We start from the raw sequence: 22,106 nt of genomic DNA, 5'->3' as shown, positions 1-22,106 counted from the left end.
AGGATAGCTTAGGGGTAACATGCTTGCCTTAGAAACAAGCAGACACGGAGCAACACAGGTTCGATCCCCGGGTCCGCGCTTAGAAACCTCTGGGTATTAAGCGCGGTATAAATAACCTAGCATATCATAACTTATTCCTCGCTCATGACGCCTAATGAGGCCAAAACATGTCTGGGGATGCTTGTGGTCTCGTGCAGAAGGGATGTGACCTACCAGTTCAGGCTGGACTGCCCCTTTTGGGGTGGGACCAAGCCTGATTTGCATCCCTTTATGTGATGGTTTGACAGGCTGAAAAACAATGGTATGGAGAGTTGTCCAGAGCGCTATGCCTATGGTTGATTGATTCAAAACCTTTCAGCCATCACCTTTTGGGTTTGCTCTGGAGAAGGTTGCCTAGCTTCTGGCCCTTTTAGCCATAGAGTTAGTACCGTCCACAGACAGAACATTGCCATGTATGGTATTCTAGGTGCGTTCTGGTGCTGTCTGAGGACTTGTAGGGGAGCTTAGATCCATCCTGGAGTTGAGGCTTCTACACAACTATCTATGTAGCAGTTTAAAATGGTCACACTAGCACACATTCAGGCATTTAACCTATAAGTTGGGCATCCTGCAAATCCAGGTATACCAGCCAAATTTCATTATACCAATCCACAACAGACATTCCTGATTTGTACAGCGCATAGTGGGTCATTCAATTATCAGTTGAAGGCTGCCATTCAGTTCGACATTAGCACTGAAGCAGTTTAGCAAGTTCATGGTAGTGATGGCAGAATTTCTACTGGTGGCATTGTTCTTCCCCTGTCCTTACTGGCTGCTGAAGTTTAAGCCTGAGTGTTCCTACAGTCTGCAGAAGGGTGGCTCCCTGCTTAGTTATCTGGATTTCTCCTTAGTGAAAAAATGTTTTTTTTTGCCACACTGATGCCTCCACTAAGAACCATCATGGCTGCACAGGCAGGGAGGGTTTCCCTTCCCAAGTGAGGCAATCTAAACCCTTGATTAGCAATTCAGAACAGGCTTGTGGCACATGGCCGCCTGCATCCTCCTAGTTCCCCAGGCCCTGCTAAATATGAGATTGTTGCAGTGGGTGTTGAGGAGCCAACAGTCACAGTATTGGGGCAGTATTGATGAGGTGTTTTACATCATCCCATGTGTCCTTGCAGACCTTCACTGGTGGATTTATACAGTGTTCTCAGACGAAAGCCCTTCGGACTAGATTGGGAAATTGTCACATACAGTTACATCCTCGCATGAATGGGTAGCTCCAGTTGTGATCTTTAGGCTGCGTCCTTGGAAAAACCAGCATACAGAAGGCCATGTCACCTTGCGTGACCTGGTGCATGTCTTGTTTTCGGGGACATTCCCTGGAGAGAAGCCAGAAGAGGATGTCAGAGCTGGTTGAGGTAACTGGTGGGGGTGGAAGAGTATGACAGACAACATGATCACTGTGCGTTACCCAGTGAAGAGGGGTGGCATATTCTTTATTCATTTATATAGGGCATTAAGTTCACATTTTGTGTTTCAGCCAATCAATAGTCAAGCATGCAGTTTGAGCCAGTGTGTGCTATAGACCGGGACACTTCCCACTGCTTGGAACAACCGATTCATCAAACCTTGCTTGAAGAAAGGATCTGTTGTTCTAAGTATGGGGCAAGTACTTCTACCGCAGCATCTGTTCGTGTTAATTTGCATCCTTTGCTATTAATTGGCTGACATAAAAACATTTTATTATAGAAAATATGGTAGGGATTGTGCTCTTGGCAAGATGTTCCTAAATCCAACACATTTAGTTTTCTAGGTGAACAGAATTTTGTTTGGTGCTATACCCTATGGCTTTCGTAATGGATGTCCTCTTCATTAGCTAACAAAGGTTTAAACATTGCCGCTTTTAAAGGCTGTTGGTTGCGCTGTCAGGCGTTAAGCAAACTCATGAGGAAGGGTTGTATTGTTCCATTTGTAGAGAAGGAGCTAAGTACCCCCAAATCAACCACTTTGCCCTTATTGCCTATATGTTGGGAACCAGAGTGTGAGACACGAGCAAAACCATTGCAGATACCGATACCTAGGAGAATCCTGGGAGCAAGGTTCCCACTGAGAAAATCATTCCTGCATACGAGACAGTATGATGGCCATTTGAATGAAATCCCGGAAGAAACAGGACAGCTAAATGGCGAAGAAGAATGGTGGCATCATGCAAAGTTCAGCTGACGCACATAGAACAGATGCAGAGACTAGAGAATGCAGATTTTCTATAAGGCATCAAGAAAGTATCGAAGATAAGTGACATCTTGGGATCAAGGTAAAGAAACGTATTGTCAACTCCTGAGGAAACTTCCCCATACTCCTCCTCACCTGGGTCCTCGACGGAGCTGTCTGGGTTATCAGAATTCTTCTTCCAATGTGGTCTTTTCTGCTCCTTTGTCTTCTTTTCTTTCTTTTTGTGCAGGTAGGGGCGAACTCCCTCGGAGGCCACCTTGACAGGTTTAGTTTCCAAGTCTAGGGAACCCCAGAGGAGCAAGCCCCCAAATCAGGGAAAAAGCCTTTAAGGCACAAAAAAACCCTGGGCTGTGGTTGGTCTGATGAGAGTTGTAGAAGAGTTGTAACTGGTAGCACTGAAACAGTCTGTCTTCCTAGGCAGAGAATCTTTTTCCAGGTAACGCACCAATAATCCGAGCGGGTAAATGGACCAACAGTTGCACTAGACTGCTCCGAGTCTGCAGAGGAACGTATGTACCAAGTAGCAACTCCCGGCGGGTACAGCCCAAGAAGCTACGCTGCACAATAGACTGCAGGAGACTTGCCAAAAATAGGGAGTCAGTAGCAAGTACAAGAGATACAGAAAATGGAGGTACCGCAATTTAAGATTGCGGGAAGTTAGGAGAGAGCTCAAGGGTTTAATCAGAACGGAATCACTATAAATGAGCGATGATGAAGTAGTGAGAAATACGTGGACCGAAGAGTAAACGGGGTAGGATGCCAAGGCCAAACAAAGAGGAGGAACCAGAAATGTAAAGACAGCCTAAGCTGTCAGATGACTAGGTAGAAACCATGCTACAAAAGGCAAGGAACCAAAGAAATAGTATAAGTGAAAGGTAGATAAGGAAACGCGGAAGTGACCGTCAAGGAAACGGAGCAGGATAGAAAGCTGAAAAGTAAGGAATCCCGCGAACAGTTAACTTGAAGAGGAATGAGCACCCGAGCGTGCAGGAGGGCACCGAGGAACGGTTAAGAGTTCAGAAAAGAATAACAAGAGAGGAGCAGCAGAAGGTTTGCAGGAATGCTGTTGAAACAGGAACAGGCAGCGCTAAACCAAAGACGGATACAACGCAAGAAAGCAACCAGCAGTGCACAGTATTGTGAGGAACGGCCATCTTGAAAAAGAACTAGACCGTCAAAATGGCACAAAGGGAGGCCATCTTAGGAGTACTTCCACCTTTGCCAGCACTTCAAAGGGCGGTGCATGTCACGTATGCTACAGAAACGATGACGATATCAAGTCATATTTCACATGTACATTTGCAAAGAAACGCAAACAGATGAAGTATTCCTGAGGCTAGCTTTTTAGTGAATAGATTGCGGCATGTGCCAACATGTACATATATATTGGAGTGAGTAAAGAATGGATGGTTCCACTACGTACTATGGCAGAGCTGGGCTAAAGGAAGGCCTCTTTTTCCAGTGTGTCGCAGTTGGAAAACAAGTGAATTACAAAGTGAAACGTAGAAAGGCGAAGGTGGATGAGCCAAGAAGCCAAGGCCATATCAGGCTGGGGTGAGCTGACATTGGATACAAATTGTGGGGAAGAATGAAGCTCCTTTTCAGGAGGCACAGACAAAAACAAGACGACGTCAAAGGTCTATTAAAAAAATAGTATTCTAATACACTAGAAGCTCGATTTTGTGGTCTTCATTACGTGGAGCGAAGAAGTTGTACGAGCATGATGTTCACTCCTACGCATGAGGGCAGAGCAGGCCTTCACTCCCCTGAATTTTCCAGAGCAAGAGAACACTCGCAAGGACAAGTTCAAAGTCTTAATTGACAGCAGAACACTGAGGTGATGATGGATGATATGCTAATTGGTGGGAAGCTATGGTTAAGACAAACTCACCAGCACCTGGAAGCCCAATCTGCATGCTGCTAAACTTAAGTAGAAAAGTACTGACGGAGGTTAGAAGTCAACCAATGGTAGGGGGCCATGTGATTACGGTTCAATGGGATGTCGTGTATTTAGTGACCTGTTTAAGGGGGAGGGCTTTGTTGCCCCACCTAATGTTAAGAAACAAATCACTTTCTTTCACTGCCTAAGACTATTATGGATCGTATACTTCGATATTCCCTTAGACCCTATCACTTTTTTCAATAGGTTTTTGAAGTTTGCCATGTAGAATGACTATAGTAATACGTAGGTTGACGTCGCCTATGATGATTTTTTGCTATAAAACAATGCTTTTTTTAAAGATGCATTGAGAGAGTCCTTACACTGAGACGTCCGTTGATGTCTGTTGTACTCCCTGTTTTAGATAATTGATATTAAAACAGTTATCCTTTTGCTAACTACCTGAGTCGTTTTGATTATTGATGTTTAAATAATTTCTGCATCCCCATCCATCTCAAGGGTATTGCTACCACATCTTAAAGGGCTTGAGACCCCACTTCACATTCAAGCAGTGTTGTGATTTCTTAAAGGGATAGGTAATTTGTTTCTTATATAGCCTTTCATTGACTCAGAATGAGATAGGAATCTGAAACTTAGGCATCAAAAGGCAGCTCCATTTGAGTGCCTTCATGTTTGTCCGTTAAATCTTCTGATCCTAAAAAGCCGGTTTTGTAGTTGCTGCCAACCAGGGAGGGAGGGTTTGAGATTCAAACACTTTGGTAATGCTCCATTCCTACTGTTAGTTAAGAAAATGGTTCCATTGAGGTGAAACGATCATTTTTGCCAAATGTGGCGTGTTTTTGATTTACAGCAGATGAGTCTTCAATTTTCATTTATTCCTCCTTCACCCACCCACGACAGAGGAAATGTTTTACAGGACATAACCTAAAAGAGCCCTCCTCTGACAGAATGCCATCTTATTAGGGCGGAAATGTTTTTATTGTATTTATAGGATATTTGTAAAGCACCTATACAACAAATGGTGTTCCAAGGTGCCGCAAGACAAAACAAAGGGCGAGAACAAGGGCGAAAGATAACAATACTGGTCCTACTAGGTGTTGTGACATTGAGATCATGCACGTGCAGTAACAAGAAGTGCGAGGGTGGGGCGTGGGGCAGTTCTACGTGAAAGGCAAAGTGCTAGGGTGGCAAGGGACGTGAAGGGTAGCGAGGAGAGAGTGCAAGTGAAAAAGGGAGAAGCTAGAGGGGGGCAACAAGGGGCTAGGCGAGTGCTAAGGGGAGGTCAGGAGGGCAAGTGCCAGGGATTGCATTGGGTGCAATGGGGTGAGGGTTCACATGCTAAGTGCCAGGAGGGTGGTTGGTGAGACAGGGGGGGCTTGGGCTAGTGCCCTGTAGAGCTCAGAGGGAACCAAGCAGCTAGTCACTGCGGCAGACAGGGTGGTCAGCAAGGGAGCCTGAGGGGGAGAGGGAAGGAAGAAGAGAAAAGGGGGGTCTTGAGCTTTTGGAACTTGAGGAGATCTGACTCAAGCCTGAGAAGGGCTGGGAGACCATTCCAGGGGGAGGCATCTGCGGAGGAGAGATCTCTACCCCCCCCTCTCTCTGCTTAGGGAAGCGTCTGATACGCAGAGAGTTGGAGCTAGAAGAACGAAGAGCTCTAGCAGATAGGTATTTTGGGAGAGTTAGTTGGATGTATCATGGTCTCAGGCCCCAGAAGCCTTGTGGATGATGCATAGGGTCTTGAACTTGATCCTAGCTGAAACTAGAAGCCAGTGGTGAGATTTTAGGGCTGGAGAGATACGGTCCCAGGGCTTGATGCCAAGGATAAGTCTTGCAGTCCTATACTGGATTAGGTGAAGGTATGATATGGCATTTATAAGGTAGGGAAAAGGAAGATTGAGGAAGAGGCTGTTGCAGCAGTACAGCCTAGAGTGGACCAGAGCTCTCGAGACATTGAGTTTCTCAGAAGGTGAGGGAAGGGAGAATGCTTTGAAGGATGTGCAGCTGATGGTGTGCCTTCTTGGCAAGGTCCGCCATGTGAGGAGCGATGGGAAACAAAGATGACACCAAGATTTTTTTGCCTCACAGGAGGGTGAGGGGAGGGGACCCATAGAGGGCGGCCACAGGGACGGAGGGAGCTCGGGTCCCAATGAGGCGGATCTCAGTCTTACTGGCATTAAGGCAGAGATCATTGGTGGCACACCATGCCTGAATACCAGTCAGTCAGGGATGAGAGAGGAGGAAGAGGAGGCAGTAGAGGGAAGCTTGAAGGAGAGCTGCATGTCATCTGCATAACACTGCAAATGAAAAGAGCACGAGATCAGGTGGGCCAGAGGGGAAAGGTGGATGTTGAAGAGCCACAGCAAGAGGATAGAGCCTTGAGGGACGCTGCAAGTGGAGAGTGTGATTGGGGAGAAAAAGCGCCCAGTTGAACCTGGGAAGGGCGATCAGAGAGTTATGAGGCATACCAGTGATGCCAAGGGTGTCAGGGAGCAAATTTGTCAGGGCATGATTGACTGTGTCGAAGGCAGAGCAAAGATCCAGAAGGATGAGAACTGATGGAGAGTTGGAATTGAGATTTAAGAGCAAGTCTTCATGGGTGTTCAGTAGACCAGTTTCCCTACCTCTCGCTGCTCTGAAGCCAGTCTGGTGGTCGTGGAGACATCCAACAGATTCAGTGTGTTGGATCAGTTGGGAGATGACCAGTTTCTCCAGGACTTTGCCCAGGAAGGGGGTAATGGAGATAGGGCAGTAGTTTGCCAGGCAGGAGGGGTCGAAGAGAGTGAGGACAGAATTGCCTGAGTTTTTTGTTAAGAAGTGGGAGGCCAGTGAAGTACAGAAGTTCAGAGATGCTAGGGGAGAAGTGGACACTGCAGTAGGATAGGCGCGGTCCTTGCAGATTCTAAAGAGTTCAACTGTGTTAGTGGCCCCAGAGATGCAAGTTTGGATATGGGCCCTCTTCTTAGAGAGGATGGAGAGTCTGTATTTCCTTTAGAAGAGGCGACAGGCCAGTCTGTCAGAGGATGCACGCCACTTCCACTCAGCAACTCTGCACTGCGTTTCAGAGAGGCTAGGTCAGAGTCAAACCTGGTGTTGCTCTTTAAGGTAGGCTTCATGCAGATCCTCATGACAGGGGTAAGGATGTCCAGGGTGTTGGTGATGGAGAGCTGAAGATTAGCAAGGGCAGAGTCAGTTTGGGAGTCTGTGGAAGGAGTGGGAGGGGTATTGAAGGTGGTGTCATGATGCCTACCCCCGGGGACCAAGACCAGGTCCAGCAACCCCGGAAGCAGGCATCAAGTCATGTTGAGCAAGCCCAAAAACCCCTGCTAGGGGCTGTTTGGGTGCAGTCCTGGTGCCTATGGCGCCAGGCTCATATGGAGAGTCAGTCCTGGCGCCATAGAGTAGAACTTACCTGATGCAGATCATGCTGCAAGAGCTCCAAGCCAAATGAGGCTTGGAAGGGACTATTTTACCGTGGGACTATTTTTTACTCGGGTGGGGCTGGGGAGTAATACTTACCTGGGACTACTTTGGAGGCTATTTAAACCACGCCCGAAGAGCAGCACATGCTTTGCGTTATTCTGCATCCAGCAGCGTAACGCTCACCGTGTCTGCAAGCCTGCATCCAGTCTTCTGCCACGCCTGCCTCGAGTCTGCAGCTCCTAGAAAAAGGGGGAAACGGAAGGAGAAAAGGTTAGAACAAGAGCAATACCTTCGATCCTTACCTGAATTCCGGATCCACCACGCCTTCGAGCTGGAAGAAAGAAGTATTTCACGTGTGCTGCCTCGCCTGCTGCAGCGCCGCTCTGAACTCACCAGCCTTTGCAGCATTCTCACGATCCACCGCATCCTTCTGCACGTTCCCGCCGCACTCCGGCACCTAAGGGGAACACAAGAACAGCAAAGGTGAGCCAAGGGAACAAACGGAGACAATAGTAACTACCCCCATAGACTTACCTGATTTACCGCCGAGGGTACTATTCCTCTTCACGGGTCGGCGCAGTCTCCATAGTATCCTCGCCGTACCCCGGCCCCTAAGGGGAACAAAAGGACAACAAGGTGAGACAAAGGGACAAACAAGGGGAATCCTTCTCACCACAATAGACTTACCTAATTTTACCACCGGAGGCATTATTCCCCGAACTTCATATTTTCTCTCCGCACCTGAAGAAGGGAGAAAGCAACAGGTTACATTCTGGCCTTATTTTATTGAACTGTGTTGGATAAGACAAATCCTTACTGGAACTTCGCCAGCCACCACGAGGTTCTCTTTGCTGGGGTCAAGCTGCAAACTGCAAGGAATGGGACAAGAGTGAAAGTCGGACATTTGAACTCTTACCAACTATAATGTTCTGAAACTCACCAATTCCTTCTAACCAGTGAAGCAACTCGTTATCTACGCGCCCCTGCACTCGATGCAGGATGGAGAGCTCATCCTTCCAAACCATTAGGTGACTTTAAGAAGACATTAGAGGCGATCAGAGGGGAGAACAGCAGAGGGGGTGGGGGTTAAATCTCAACTCCACGGGTGGTTAATTCCCTTTCTCCATTTACAGAAGAATACTCCTAAGGCCAAGCAAACCAAGCTGGGTGGGCCAGTCTAGTCTGTCTCCCTGTGGGAGCCAGGTGAGCGTAACAGGTGGCGGCAAAAGCAGCAGCGGGCACTTGCTCCATCAATGATGGAGAATGATGGAGAAGGAGACTGGCCGTGGGGAGGGAGGCTTAGCTGGGGGACTCAAGTGATCCAGACTAGAGGACAGGAGAGCATGATCAGACCAGGAGAGAGGTGTAATGAGAGGGTTGGAGAAGGGCATGTTTGCTGAAATGAGAGCATCCAAGGTGTATCTGGCTAAATGGGTCAGACCGGAGGGTAGAATGGTGAGGGGAAAGAGTCAGAGGCTGCGGAGGAATCCAGTGGTCTCATCAGGAGAGTCAAGGTGAATATTTAAGTCACTGAGGAGAAGAAGCTTGGAGGTAGAGGCTAGGAGAGAAAAGTTGAGGTCGGCCTACTCCTAAAGGAAGTGGGAGCCCGGACCAGGGGGCCTGTAGATGGTGGTGCATGTCAGCGAGAGGATAGAGATACCATGCCTGCAGACAAGGTATTCGAAGAAAGACTGACTGATTGGGTATGATAGTAGCAGGGACCCATTCAGGGACGATCAGGGCCACTCTGCCTCCAGCCTGGTTATGCCTGGGATCTTGTAGCCCTCAGGGAGGAGTGTGTGAAAAGCAATGACACAGCTGGCTATTTACTACATCTCAGTGAGAGTGATGATGTCAAGGCAAGGTCAACGTTTCCATGAAGGTGACTGATGTTGGAGGAGTGTTCAACGGCAGATCAAGAGTTGAGGGTAGCTAAGTGAAGCTGGTTGCCACCTTTGATGGTCTCCCGAGGAGGGGTACAGGGATATGGTACACCCGTTGATGGTGGCGAAGGGGCCAGGGTGGCGGGAGAAGGGAGGAAGTTGATGAGAGATGGAAGACGCCTATCGAGGAGGAGGAGGAGGAGTTTGGGCTGAGATACCTGGGCCATGACCGTGCCATTCCGGTAGACATTCATGATGCACCTAGAGGATGGGGAAGTGTGCCAAGAGTACTTCCCATCTAGTTCTGCCATTAATAGCCTGATTTTCTTGTTTTCAAATAATAAAATGATGCAGATAGTTCTATTTGCGAAGGTGTGATCTGCTGATCGCATCACTTTTAAAATGCTCCATGCCAGAAAGCATAATGCATGTGTGTGCTTTGCTGGGATAGTCTCCTGACATTCCACAGCAGCCTAGCAGGACATTATCAAAGATCACATGTGCATTCCTGAACACAGCTGCTAGACCTCAACATTCTGAAAGACAGAAGTGGTTTTCTAACCGTCTGCACCACTGTTTCAGAATATTAGAACTGTGTGCCTCAGCAGTCAGGTGGCAGTTGTTAATTTTAATATAAGCCATGTCTAGTTAATAAATGTTTGGTAATGAGATTACACAATTGGGCAACTACAGGCATTGGATGTTATATTGGCAGCTTGGTGAACAGTGACTTATTCTTGACGGGGCCTCATGTGTATTAGACGTCTGTCATTGGTATAGCCACAAAATAAATGTTAGGTCCAGCCCATGAATCCTCTCTGATCCTGCTGCAGAGGGTCTGCACCTTCCTCCAGTGAACAGGAATCCTCCTTGAGAGAGCACCTGGGAACAGTACTAACAAGACAGTCCTGTAATCACACTCGCCACCTCACACCAGGGTCATGATTACTGAAAACTTTTTGTATGTAGGAAGACCAAAGAAGGGGGCAGAGCTAGTGTAGCCCAGAGAGGAGCTTCAGTCAGCAGAGTGGTCTCAGCATCTTGGATTTTGCTAGCGATCCCATACCTTCTGTCTCCCCTCCTCACTTCTGCAGTCATGAAGCTCTGGGTATGACATATGAAGGCCAAGGACACTTGTTACAGAAGACATGCTTGGACCCTTTACAACAGACTTGCTGTGAACCAATACACTGCAGCATTTTGCCTTTATAATGGAGGAACATTCCCCTTGGTCGATTCACCCCTGGAACATTCTTGAAGAAGGATTCACCTGGATGGTGTTTTTTAGGTACAGTCTACTCTAACCTCTTCTACCATAGAGGTGAAGCCAGCTCCAAGGATGAGAAAAGCTTCTCTTCTCCTGGTCCATTTGGAACAGCCAGTTGGCTGGACAAGTCCTGATGGAACTTAGTGGCTGGTAGCCAGGGCCCTGCTCAGATGACTAAACCTTGCACGTGCTCACTACGGAAATTCCTGTTACACTCACCTGGTCTCTGCGGAGGCGTTTGGGCACGGTCGCAGCCCTCCCTGAACTTGAATGACCCCCTTCAGGCCTCTCCCTCAGAAGAAAAGCTGTGAGCGGTGGTACGTGGTGATACTGGTCCTGCGTGGAGATAAGTGTGTGAGTGCACTAATCTGTGATTGTTGTACCTCTCGAACCCTTCACCCCAAAGTATGGTTTCTGTGAGCATACGCCAGCCCATAAAGCTTACCTGTGAATTATGGAAGATGAGCTCTCCGTCCTGCTACTTCTGGCAGGGGCGCATCAAATGGGATCTAGTTCCTTCACTGATCCCTGATAAAGATTAGTCCAGTCCAGCTGCTACTATGCTCCTCCTTAGGTTTGGTAAGTCTTTCTTGAGCTCTTGTGATGCTGTTAGTTCGGTTTAATGTTTTTATATGTTGCTCCTATGTATGCCCGCAATAATGTCTCTCTTCTGTTCTCTTCCCTTAGATGGAAATGCGGCCTCAATGCAGCTGTGAGATGCGAGACATGGCCGGATGGAAGATGGATGCTACCGCAATGTTCAACAGCAGGTAAGTGATGTTTTAAGGAAAAGCGCGAAGTATGGCGAAGCGCAACCTTAAACTGACTGTTTTTTCGATATCTAACCTTGTCTTCTGTTTTTCCTTGCAGGCGCTGCTGTCGATGATGGAGCGTGTCGTGCTGCGGTTTCCAAGATGGAGGATATCGGCGTTCCGGAAAGTGTAAAGATGAATACCTGGTTCGCCGAAGAGATGTACAGGTAAGAACAGCTTCCCCCAGTTGGTAAGTATGCTGGCAGGAAGCAGGATGTCCAGGAAGAAGGATCTTCAAAGGTAAGTCTGACCTCAGGCGACGGTGAGCGTTACGCTGCTTGCAAGTGTAGAATAACGCAAAGCATCTATCTTGAGGATCGGGGCAGCTTATATAGCTGAGATTGTGGGCACACCCATTAGGGTCGACTTTCCAGCCACACCCTGCCACTCCTAGAGAGTGAGCACATGCAAAGGCAATCCATTAGCAGCCACAACCAAGAATACACTTGGGGCTGCTTAATGGATGGAATGTTCAAGGTTAATGCATCTGAAGTGCTATGCCCATAATAAAAGCTTTTTGGTGTTAAATGGATGTTCTTGTTTACTTTTGTTCATGAGCCTGGCACCTTTTGTCCACCCAGGTCTCCTGTGCATGCAACCCCGGCATGCCTGTGCCCCTGACTTCATGACAATGAAAATTCCTAGCTGGGAAGGGCAGAATAATGGGTAAGTTGTCCCTGAGAACCTGGATTGGTTCTCCCAGTAACCACAGAACAAGGAAGCAACCCATGGCCCACTTGACCTCTCCAGACTACATTGATTCCAGTTTGGACACCTTTCGATGAAAACACAATCTCTTCATTTATTAATTCACATAACACGAACATGAAAACATGATTTGAAGCATTTTGACAAGAATGAAAAAGACTTGTATCTAATAACCACGTTCAGTATTTAGGCAAGACTTATAGGTAGTACTGAGAGTGCTTAATCTACATAACACAGCAGGCCTTCAGTTTCACAACAACTTTAATTTTAGATTTGGCTTGATACTGAGGCAATATAAATATATAGAATAGTAAAAAAATAGTCCATAGGCACCCCTATTTGAGAACGAACACGGCTAAATGACCTGCTCTTTGGGAAGGTCCCCACTCAAGAGTCCACAGCCACACTTTAGCTCACTGTACCTTTCACAGAAGGGAAATACCCATTTGCATATCAGTCTTTGTCCCGCCCACATGGGCAGTCCAGCACCAAAGTGCTATGTTATGTTATTTGCATTTATATAGCGCCTTATGTATCATTGGTATGACCTCAAAGTGCTGGTAGGTTGAACGCCCTCGGGACCCGCAGTTCAAGTCAGTAGAGAGAGAGAGAGTGTTGTATGGTGCGTTTGCAGCACTGGATATGTGTGCAGCTGGTGTGGTTGTTGCATGATAATGGCTTCCTAGCGGTAGGTGTGGTTTTGAGGAATCCGTTAGATGCGTTAAGTCTGAAGGGTGGAAACCCAGACTGAGTTCTGGCTGCGTTAGGCCTGAGGAGACGCTTAAACTAGCCGGTATGTGCTCAGCTAGCTGTGTTTTATTAGGATGATGAGGTGTTTGTGGGGTCATGTTAGTATGAGAACAGCTAGGCCTAATGTGTCATAGTATAGCTGTGTTCTAGTTGAATTATGGTGTATAGGAGAGCGTAATCGTGGTAGTGTGATATGGTGGTTATCAGTAAAGTGCCTGTGACCAAGCACGAGAGCAGGACAGGGTGCGTACACAGCGGCATACGGATGGATAGGGTAAACATGTGATATAGATAACATGGGGATACAGGTACATAGCATATACATAGCGTAAATAGGAGATACAGAGATATATCCACTCCATTGACTCTGTCCTTTCCATCCACTCCATTCACTCTGTCCTTTCCTTCCACTCCATTCACTCTATCCTTTCCATCCGTTCCATCCTTTCCATCCACTAAATCCGTTTCATTCATCCGTTCCATCCACTTCATCCACTTCATCCGTTACATCTGTTCTATCCGCTCTGTCCGTTCTATCCGCTCTGTCCGTTCTATCCTCTCTGTCCGTTCTATCCACTTCATCATTTTGATCCGTTCTATCCCCTCATCCGTTCCATCCACTCAGGTCGATTCTCTTCATTTTTCCGATCCACTCTATCCGTTCCGTCCGTTCTATCCATTCCGTCTGTTCTATCCATTCTGTCCATTCCATCCGTTCTATCCTCATCTGTTCCGTTCTCTTCATCTGTTCCGTTCTCTTCATCTGTTCCATCCACTCATTCGTCCCACCCACTCATTCGTCCCACCCACATCGTCCGTTCCATCTTCTCCATCCGTTACATTCATTTCATCGTTTCTATCCCCTCACCCATTCATCCGTCCATCCTTCATCCACTATCCGTTCCATCCACTCTATCCATTTCACTCAGTCTATCTGTTTTAGTTACAGTATGCGTTTTAGTCTTTCTATCCGTTCCATTGACTCCCTTTGCTCTTTTATTTTCTTTCCTCAAACAACCCATGGATTTCTGTTTGTTGTGGCTATTTATTCCGTTTGCTCTAAGTGTCGGTTATTTAAGGGAAGAGCCATGTTTTCAGTAATTTTCTGAATGACAGGTAGTCTTCGGTGTGTCGAATGTGGTGTGGAAGCGAGTTCCATAGAGTGGGGACCAACGCTGAGAATGATGGATCCTCCTAACCTGACTGAGTTGGTGTTTGGTATCACTAAAAGGAGGGCGGAGCTTGATATTAGAGTGCGCAGTGGTAGGGTTTTAGCGTGTCCTGTAGGTATAGAGGGCCGGTTTTATTCACTGCTCGTGGGAGATGCATAAGGTTTTGAAAGTCACACTTCGTCTGACCGGGAGCCAGTGGGAGGGTTGTGAGCGCTGGAGAGGTGTGGTCTCTTGGGCCAAGTGCAAGAAGCAATTTGACTGCAGCGTTTTGTGCTCTTTGTAGTTTAATGAGGTGGTATGCTTGGATCCAGAGGTAGAGGGAGTTGGCATAGACCAGTCTCGACAATTCAGTAGATTGGACAGCAGCGAGTCTGTTGGGAAAGTAGAGGTACGGAAAAATGCGTCTAGGAATTTTGAGGTGGTAATGGCAGGACTTGGAGACGTTGATCTGGCGAGAGAGGGTTGGGTCAGAGTTGAAGGTGCATCCAAGGTTTTTTTACTGTGGTCGAGGTGGTGGATGGATTGACTATGGATGATGGCCATGGTAGAGAATGGGGGAGAAGCTCGGTGTTGCCGCACACCATGATTTCGGTTTTAGTGGGGTTAAAGAGGAGGTGGTTTGTGGTCATCCAGCGAGCAATGTCAAGGAGGCAAGCTGCGAGGTCAGGCTGACAGTTGGGGTTTGAGTTGAGGAGTTTTAGGATTAATTGGGTGTCATCGGCGTAGTTAAAGCACAGGATATTGTGCGGGCAGATTATACCTGGGAAGGTTGACATTTAGGGGTTGAACAGGAGGGCTGATAGGCATCCTCCTTGTGGAACTTCGGTATTGACAGGTCGGGCGGCGGAAGCAAATGTGGAGAGGAGGGTTTGTTTCCTATTTTTGAGGAAGGATGCTATCGACTTGAGAGCTTTCCACAGATTCCTAGGGAGTGGAGGCGGTCGAGGAGGATTGAGGGGTTGATTGTGTCAAAGGTGGCAGAGAGGGCTAGAAGGATTAGTGCAGCGCATCCCGCAGTATCTGCAGTGATCTTAAGGTCGTCCCAGATTGAGGTCAGAGTGGTTTCGGTTCCGTGTCGAGGTCTGAAGCATGATTGTGCAGGGTCCAGGAGATTGTTGGATTTGACAAAGGTGTTTAGTTGGGAGTATGCGGTTTGATCGATGAGTTTAGCCAGGAACCTGGTGTTTGAGATGGGGCGGTAGTTTTTGGGGTCGAGAGGGTTGAGGGAAGGTTTTTTTTAGAAGAGGCTTGACATGAGCAGTTTTGAAGGCGTTGGGGAAGATTCCTGAGGAGAGGGTGTCATTTATGATGGTTCTGGCATACTCTCCTGCGCAGGTGGACGAGAATATTTCTTTGAGAATTGAGGCGGAGCAGGGTTCTAGGGGGGGGGAGCCAGATGGTTTCCGAGCAGAGAGAAGTTTGAAGAGTGTCTGAAAAAGAGTACCAACAGCAACCCCATAAACGTGTTTCAGCCTTGTTGGGCCTCATCAGTGAGGTGGAGCTGTGATTATATAGAGAATAGACATACATACAAATGCATATCATTCATACAATCACGCCTACCCTCTTATGCAACATCAAATATCTATGAGGATGTCAATTTAGGGGTCCATAAAACCACACACATAATGTGGAGACACTTTACAAAAGAAAACAAATAATGATGCATACACTGTTTTTATATTGAGCAAACAATTAGACAAAACACTTGACTAAACCGTTAATCTTTATCTGATAATTAAAGTGCAAATGTGCCCAACACCTGTAAACCAACTTAACCAGTTATCACCTTCTAAACGGCTGCAATGGAACCACCGAAGTCCTCTTTGACCTTGAAGCTTGATTGTCTCTGTATCGCAATGGTTCGCTAAACACCGGAGCTCTCTGCATCTGGGATTCCACTGAGACGTCTAGCGTTCACCAACTTGACACAACCTGCTTAATTGCCGGCTGCTTCAATTTCCAAACCGTTGCCACTGGAGTACCCAGAAAGTTTGTTGAGAGACTCTAGCCCACTCACTGCCAGAAGCCATTGATTCATTGGATCCAGTCGCTGCCACATCGCTACTTGACCGTGGCTTGTTGCCAAAGTGTCCAGACTCCTGATTCGATTCTGAAAAGCCTGGCTCCACGCTATGGAGCCCTGAAAGACAATAACTAAAAATATTTGTGAAGTGTTCCTGTACGCCTTAAAAGACCCTTGTGACTTGTAAGCAATTTCTCTACCATTTGATAGACCTATTAATCAACTTTGATATTTTGCTGGTGAAATATTTGCTTTAGCATCCCCGTCTTCAAACGATGTGTCCCCCTTTTTTTTTATGACAGTCTGCTTCTTTTAGTCTTTTTTCTCTGTTTTTCCTTACAGGGATGGGCCAGTGGTGCTTTTATTAGTTGTGTTAATTTTTGTTCCTTTATCCCAAAACTATTATTTGTGTTACTTGAGTACAGCTTGCCCTTGGGCCACGTTACTAATGGAGGCGAAGAAGCTATTCCTATAGGTCTGTGCCTGTTAAAACCTTTGATTGGGATTACTAGTGGTTTAGTAGTACTGTGGAACTTGGAGGCGCTTTAGCCATTGGTCATCCCATGCGCACCTGCAGAACAATTTCGTCACAGCACCAATTCTGTGTATTTATAACCAATATTTGTATTATTTTTTTAGTGCAGAACTAGCTTTGGGAAGCAGCAGAGCGCTAACAAGTCCTAGGGGAGAAGTGCAGTGGTGAGGGAAGCAGATCGCAAGGGAACGGGGAGCTACCGGGGGGGGGGGGGGGGGGGCAGAGTGAGGGGTTAATATGGCAGCAAGGGATCCACAAGCAACCAGGGGAGGAAACTGGCGAGTAGATTTCCCAGTCTTAGTTAGGGTTTATAGTGAAGGATGCCAGGACCTAGGAGTTCTATCTGCACACCAGCAGTTTGTTAGATTTGCTGTGTCTAGAAAAGAAAGTGTTATTTAAACAGACAAGTTCTAAATAGTTGTCTGTGTTAGGCCCTTCTAAGTGGGCTCATAATGAAATACCTGTAGTTCTGAGCCCATCTGACCCGAGTACAAGCAGTTATGTGGATACTTGAGAGGGGTGCCTCTAAAAGACATTAAGTTTGGCAGCTACCTGGACGCTTGTGTCTCTTTACAAAATACTTCTGTCATTGGTGTGAGTAAGGGCACGAGATTCTAAAGCTTCCAATTATTGTGGTATTCCTCCGTCCCACCCTCCCCCCACTTTCCTATTATGAATGGCTATGGAGTATTTAAACAAATGGTATTCTATTGGAGGAAGGTATCCATTATATGACTAAGTAAATAACTTCTTATGGATGCAGCATTCCTGCCGCAGATTGTTCTTCTGCCCTTCCTTCTTACCCTCAAAGGGCTTGTTTTACTTTTTTGTGCCAGCTGTACCATTCATCTGCATTTTTGTAGGGAAAGGGGTAGAATACAGGTAATGGGAATTTCTGGACCAGACTACACCTTCAGAAGATTTTAAAAGCTTAGGAATTTGTGGATGGCATAGTGTAGCCATCAGGAGGCAAGTACCTTTTTGTTTTCTTATATGGATTAATCACTTTTTCTTAGTTGCACTATTTCTTCTTTTGGCGGTTTTGAAAGGCATTGGAGCTCCAGTTATTTCTATTCTGCCTGAATCTATTATGCTCAGGGCGTTTTTGAAGTATGTTCTATCGTTGTTCTGAGACAGGCAGCCCGGAATAGTCCCAATAACACCCATATCCAGTTGTCGTGTCACAGGTAGTAATTGGATACAAGAGTCAAAAAGCGAAATTGCAACATGCCATTAACCTATTTCTTACAACTTGGTCAGACATTTGACACAATTTGTTGCTTTTTTTCCAGAGGTTGGTGATCAGTCCAGTGAGGTAGGATATTCAAGCTCTCCAGTGGAAGCACCTCCAAGCAAGTCTCCATCTATGCCTTCATTGAATCAGACTTGGCCAGAAATGAACCAAAGCAGTGAGGTTAGTATGCATGTTTTTTCCAATGTGATGTCTTTAGTCTCACATTATGGTATCGGGTAATATTATCCCCACCAAAAATATCGCTGTATATATGGTCGTCGGGAACGGCCATAGGTTTTTTTTTGTTTTTTTTGTGGGGATAATATCAGGGTTTTTTGGGAGCGGGGGGTGTCCCCAGCTCCTTTTAAAATAATACAGGGGTTGCAGGGGTGTCTCCCACAGGTTCCATGCCTTAATATCAGAAAAATATGGCTATATTTTTGCGGGGATATTAAAATATGGAACCCACATTATTACATTTAGACGTTAATGTTTTCTGAACCAGGTCACGCTGTCCAGATAACATGTTGGCTTTAAATGTTGTTGATAATATATTTATTTTTTTCATTTGTAAAGTGCCTATTCCCAAGGGCATCAGGGCGCTGTTGCAATCCAGTTACACAAAAAGTCAGCTTCATATTAGCGGTGTGATTTCCGTTAGAAAAATCATACAGGCCAACCAAATAGTCTATACAAGTTACTTGGATATATGGTTCAAATGGCAAAAGATTCAGGCTGGGTTATGGTCTGCTGCCACGAGTTGCTGTCCCACATTCCTTTTCTAGTGGAGTCTTTGCTCCCCCAGATTCCTCATCTAGGATCTCCCAGCGCTGCATCTCTTCAGAAACATTTCCACCACCAGGGTGCGCCTTCAGGCTGTGTTGGCTCCGCTTGACACCTATAAGCGTCCGACGTCCTTATGTGCACAGCACCAGAAATTACATTGGGCCAGTTTCATTTTGCACCATGGCAATTACAGGAATTCCTGGGTTAACCTTGCACTGACTGTGACACCAGATGTCCATTTCTGACCCCCACAGGATTTCTCTCTCTGAGAGGGACAGGACACACAAGATGGTGGGTCGTGTCAGTCGATGAACACTAACACGCTTCGGGGGTGGGCTGCAAAAGGTTTTACATTGTTCCACAAGGAAAAATGAGTCCGATGGAGCAGTTCGAGGTCACTGGGTACAGATAATCAGTCTTGGGAGGATAGCTCAGGGGCAACGTGCTTGCCTTGGAATCAAGACGACACAGAGAAACACAGTTCTGGTCCCGCGCCCCGAAACCTCTGAGTATTAAGCGCGTTATAATTACTCAATCATTTCACATACCAAAGAACGTTCCTCAGTCCACGAGGATAAGAAAAAAAAAACTTGCTTGAGGTCCATCACTCGGCAGTTCCGACAGACCTTATGCTTCTTCCTCCTCGAAGAAAAGTCTGAAAGTGGCGGTCCTTCTCCAACAGCAGAGTGTGCAGAAGGTAGCATTGGCCAGAGAAAAGATAGCCTGGAAGGCGTTGAACGTAAGGGAGCCAACATCATTGTTGAACGAGTTGTAAAGCCCATGCATCAGATGTGGTGAGACAACATTCTGTGCCATCACGTGGCATGTATCCTGATCTGGGGCAAAACCAGAGGTAGTCACCCAGCAGTACCTGCTAAACACTGTCCCCAGGGCCATAGCATGTGCCATGCAGCCAATTGTGTCATGCCTGACTGCAGAATTTGGAAGGATGCTTTTCTGTGGCATCAAAGTCCTCTGGCCTCTTCAGCTGGCAAATGCTCAGTCGTATCAAAAGTCGTTAAGTCTGAAATTAAGTAGTCCCAAGTCCAAATCCTAGACGCTAACTAGCCTACCGCTTAGAAGAAAACAACAAAAAGGAGGAGCCCGGAGCAATGGCTTCTGTCTTCGGCTTCTGCCAGGCCCCGTCACTTGGGTCCCTTTCCAGCAGATTTACAAAATTCATCAATGTCTCAAAATACAGTTCAGTTATCTGCTTTTCATAAGTTTACAAAGTTGGTCAATGTCTCAAAACACAGTTCACAAAGATTCCTGTTCCTCAGGAATAATAAGGCTTTTTTCATCCTATTTCTCCAAATTTGACTAGATGCTTGAAACCCTCCAGTTTTTCTTTTTCTAAATGTCTCTTTGTAATACTGTGCGATTCTTAGACTCTGAAGTCCTCTGGCCTTCTGACAGGCGTACTTCCTCTGTCTCAGTGGGACCTCAGCCCATTCATGTTTTCTCGGTTCCCGCATCCTTTCTGGCTATCCCAGCCTCGAATGTTAGTCTATTTGATTCTCGGGACTCCCCAGAGTCCTCTGACTTTCTATTTGTTTCTTTGTGACTTGGTTTAAGTAGGGCGTCTGCCCACTCAGGTTTATGAGGCTCCCATAACCCTGTCTACTGTCCGCCTCTCTCAGCAGCGTTACTTCTTCAGGAGCGTTTGCTTCCCTTATGTTAAAGTCGCTCAATTTCTCGGGACTCTCCGAAGCCCTATAGCCCGCTGATGGGCTCACTTTCTTTCTCCTCCGATTTATCAGTGTCCCGTAACCTTGTCTGCTAGCCCTGCCTTTATTGTCAATGTTCGTACCTCTCAATTGTGTGCTCTCCTTGGGAGCGTTCACTTCCCTGCCGTTGCTTGTCTCACTGGCAAATACATTTCTTGTGCGGAACTCGGGAATCCGGGCTCCCTTCTGCAGTCTGGTCGCGGCGTCGGTTACTAGGCCTCCCCATGGCTTCCTTGTGGTCGTGCCACCAGATTAATCGGCTGCTTCTCCATATCCCATCTCTTTCCTGACCTTGGATTCCTGTCGGTCAGGACGGCAGCCTTTCGGCATCTTGCTAGCGACTTGTTCGTTCCCATGCTAGCGCTGCCTCTGCAATAGTGTTGCTCCGCCCCATAAGGACTTCTTTCCATCAGAGGCTTGCCTCTAGTTATGTTTCTTTCTTCTTGACTCAAAAGTGCCTCCTCATTTTATGCACATCATCCGAAACAAAAGGGTGTGTCCTCCTTAGACTCTGGCGCTCAGACGAGATCCAGCATTACCTGGAGCCAAAGAGTTTGAAGAAATTTCACTATTCCGTGATTCCAAAAATATCGTAAATAAAAGGGGTGTGTTGGTGTTCTAAGACTCTGGAGTTCAGGCGATATCCTGGAAGCAAAGAGATAGAGGAAATGTCAATGTTTGGGGGAGTCAAAACAGAAGTAAGTCTTTCCAATTCTCATGTAGGCAGACAATGTATTATGGACTGGGAATATTTTATTGGAATGGGAGTCCTTGTCCCCAAGAGGTGAGTCACTCCCAGTGATGTCCCACTTACCCACACCCCTAGGGCGGGGCTTGTTGAGTGTGCTCGCCTCCCTAACCTCAAGGGGGTGCCCCCTCCCCCCCCCCCACCGCCAGGGAGAAGGGCCAATACCCTGGATTCTTCACAGCACTCCGTTTGAGTATCTGCATTCATGTTCTTTAAGGTTGTTCACCCTTAATGGGATTTTCCTGTTTGCCAGCGCTTCCACTAGACAAATACACCCCACATGTTATCAGTTTAGCCTTCCTATTTGTTTTTTCCCATAGAAAAGGTGACATTGAGAGTAAGAGAATACTTCCTCCCGACGGAAAGTCTGATTTCCATCCTCGTCCTTCCAAGGAAGAGGAGGGATTCCATCGACTGGACCTGGTGTGTTCCCTCAGCTGCTGCATCTCTTGGATGTGGCATGGCAGGAAAGATCAACAGGCTTTTGTGGATTATGCTGGTTCCCGTGCTGGCAGGGCAGTGACCAAACAGACCCTTTCAAGATGGATTCTCCTTTGCACTTCAGAAATGCTACAATCTGACTTGAAAGGATGTGCCTGAAGGTCTTGGAGCTCATTCGACCAGACGACTGCGTGTCACATCTGCCCTGCAGAGAAGGGTCGCTGTACTGCTAATATGTCAGGCGACTACGCAGGACTTACTGCACACATTTGCCAAACTTCCTAATGATTCCTAATCAGGGCAGGACACTCAACATGGTAGAGGGGTCGCCCAGAGCTTCCTGGTATAGGTGGTGTCCCTGCTTCCTCCAAATCTGCGTACCTCCTTGGGAGTCTATCATGGATTAGGAATTCATGGGAGGAAGGAATTCATTAGAAGAACAAATTACTTGCCTCATGGTAATGTTCTGTCTGATGGATGTTT

At 46.9% G+C, this 22,106-nt stretch overlaps 1 protein-coding gene across 6 annotated transcripts in view; it reads left to right on the top strand.

Moving 5' to 3' along the window:
• The window catches only part of REPS1 (RALBP1 associated Eps domain containing 1), a 2,155,944-nt gene that overhangs the window by 1,095,718 nt on the left and 1,038,120 nt on the right, over positions 1-22,106 (top strand). For all 6 annotated transcript variants that reach the window (XM_069608106.1, XM_069608108.1, XM_069608105.1 and 3 more), the window contains one exon: positions 17,980-18,101. In XM_069608106.1, coding sequence (XP_069464207.1) covers positions 17,980-18,101 — 122 coding nt within the window. The remainder of the gene's footprint in view (positions 1-17,979; positions 18,102-22,106) is intronic.

The sequence above is a fragment of the Ambystoma mexicanum genome, chromosome 4q (assembly GCF_040938575.1).
Source record: "Ambystoma mexicanum isolate Mex_15411 chromosome 4q, UKY_AmexF1_1, whole genome shotgun sequence".
Classification (NCBI taxonomy): Eukaryota; Metazoa; Chordata; class Amphibia; order Caudata; family Ambystomatidae; genus Ambystoma; species Ambystoma mexicanum.
This window is presented reverse-complemented; position numbering and strand designations above follow the sequence as displayed.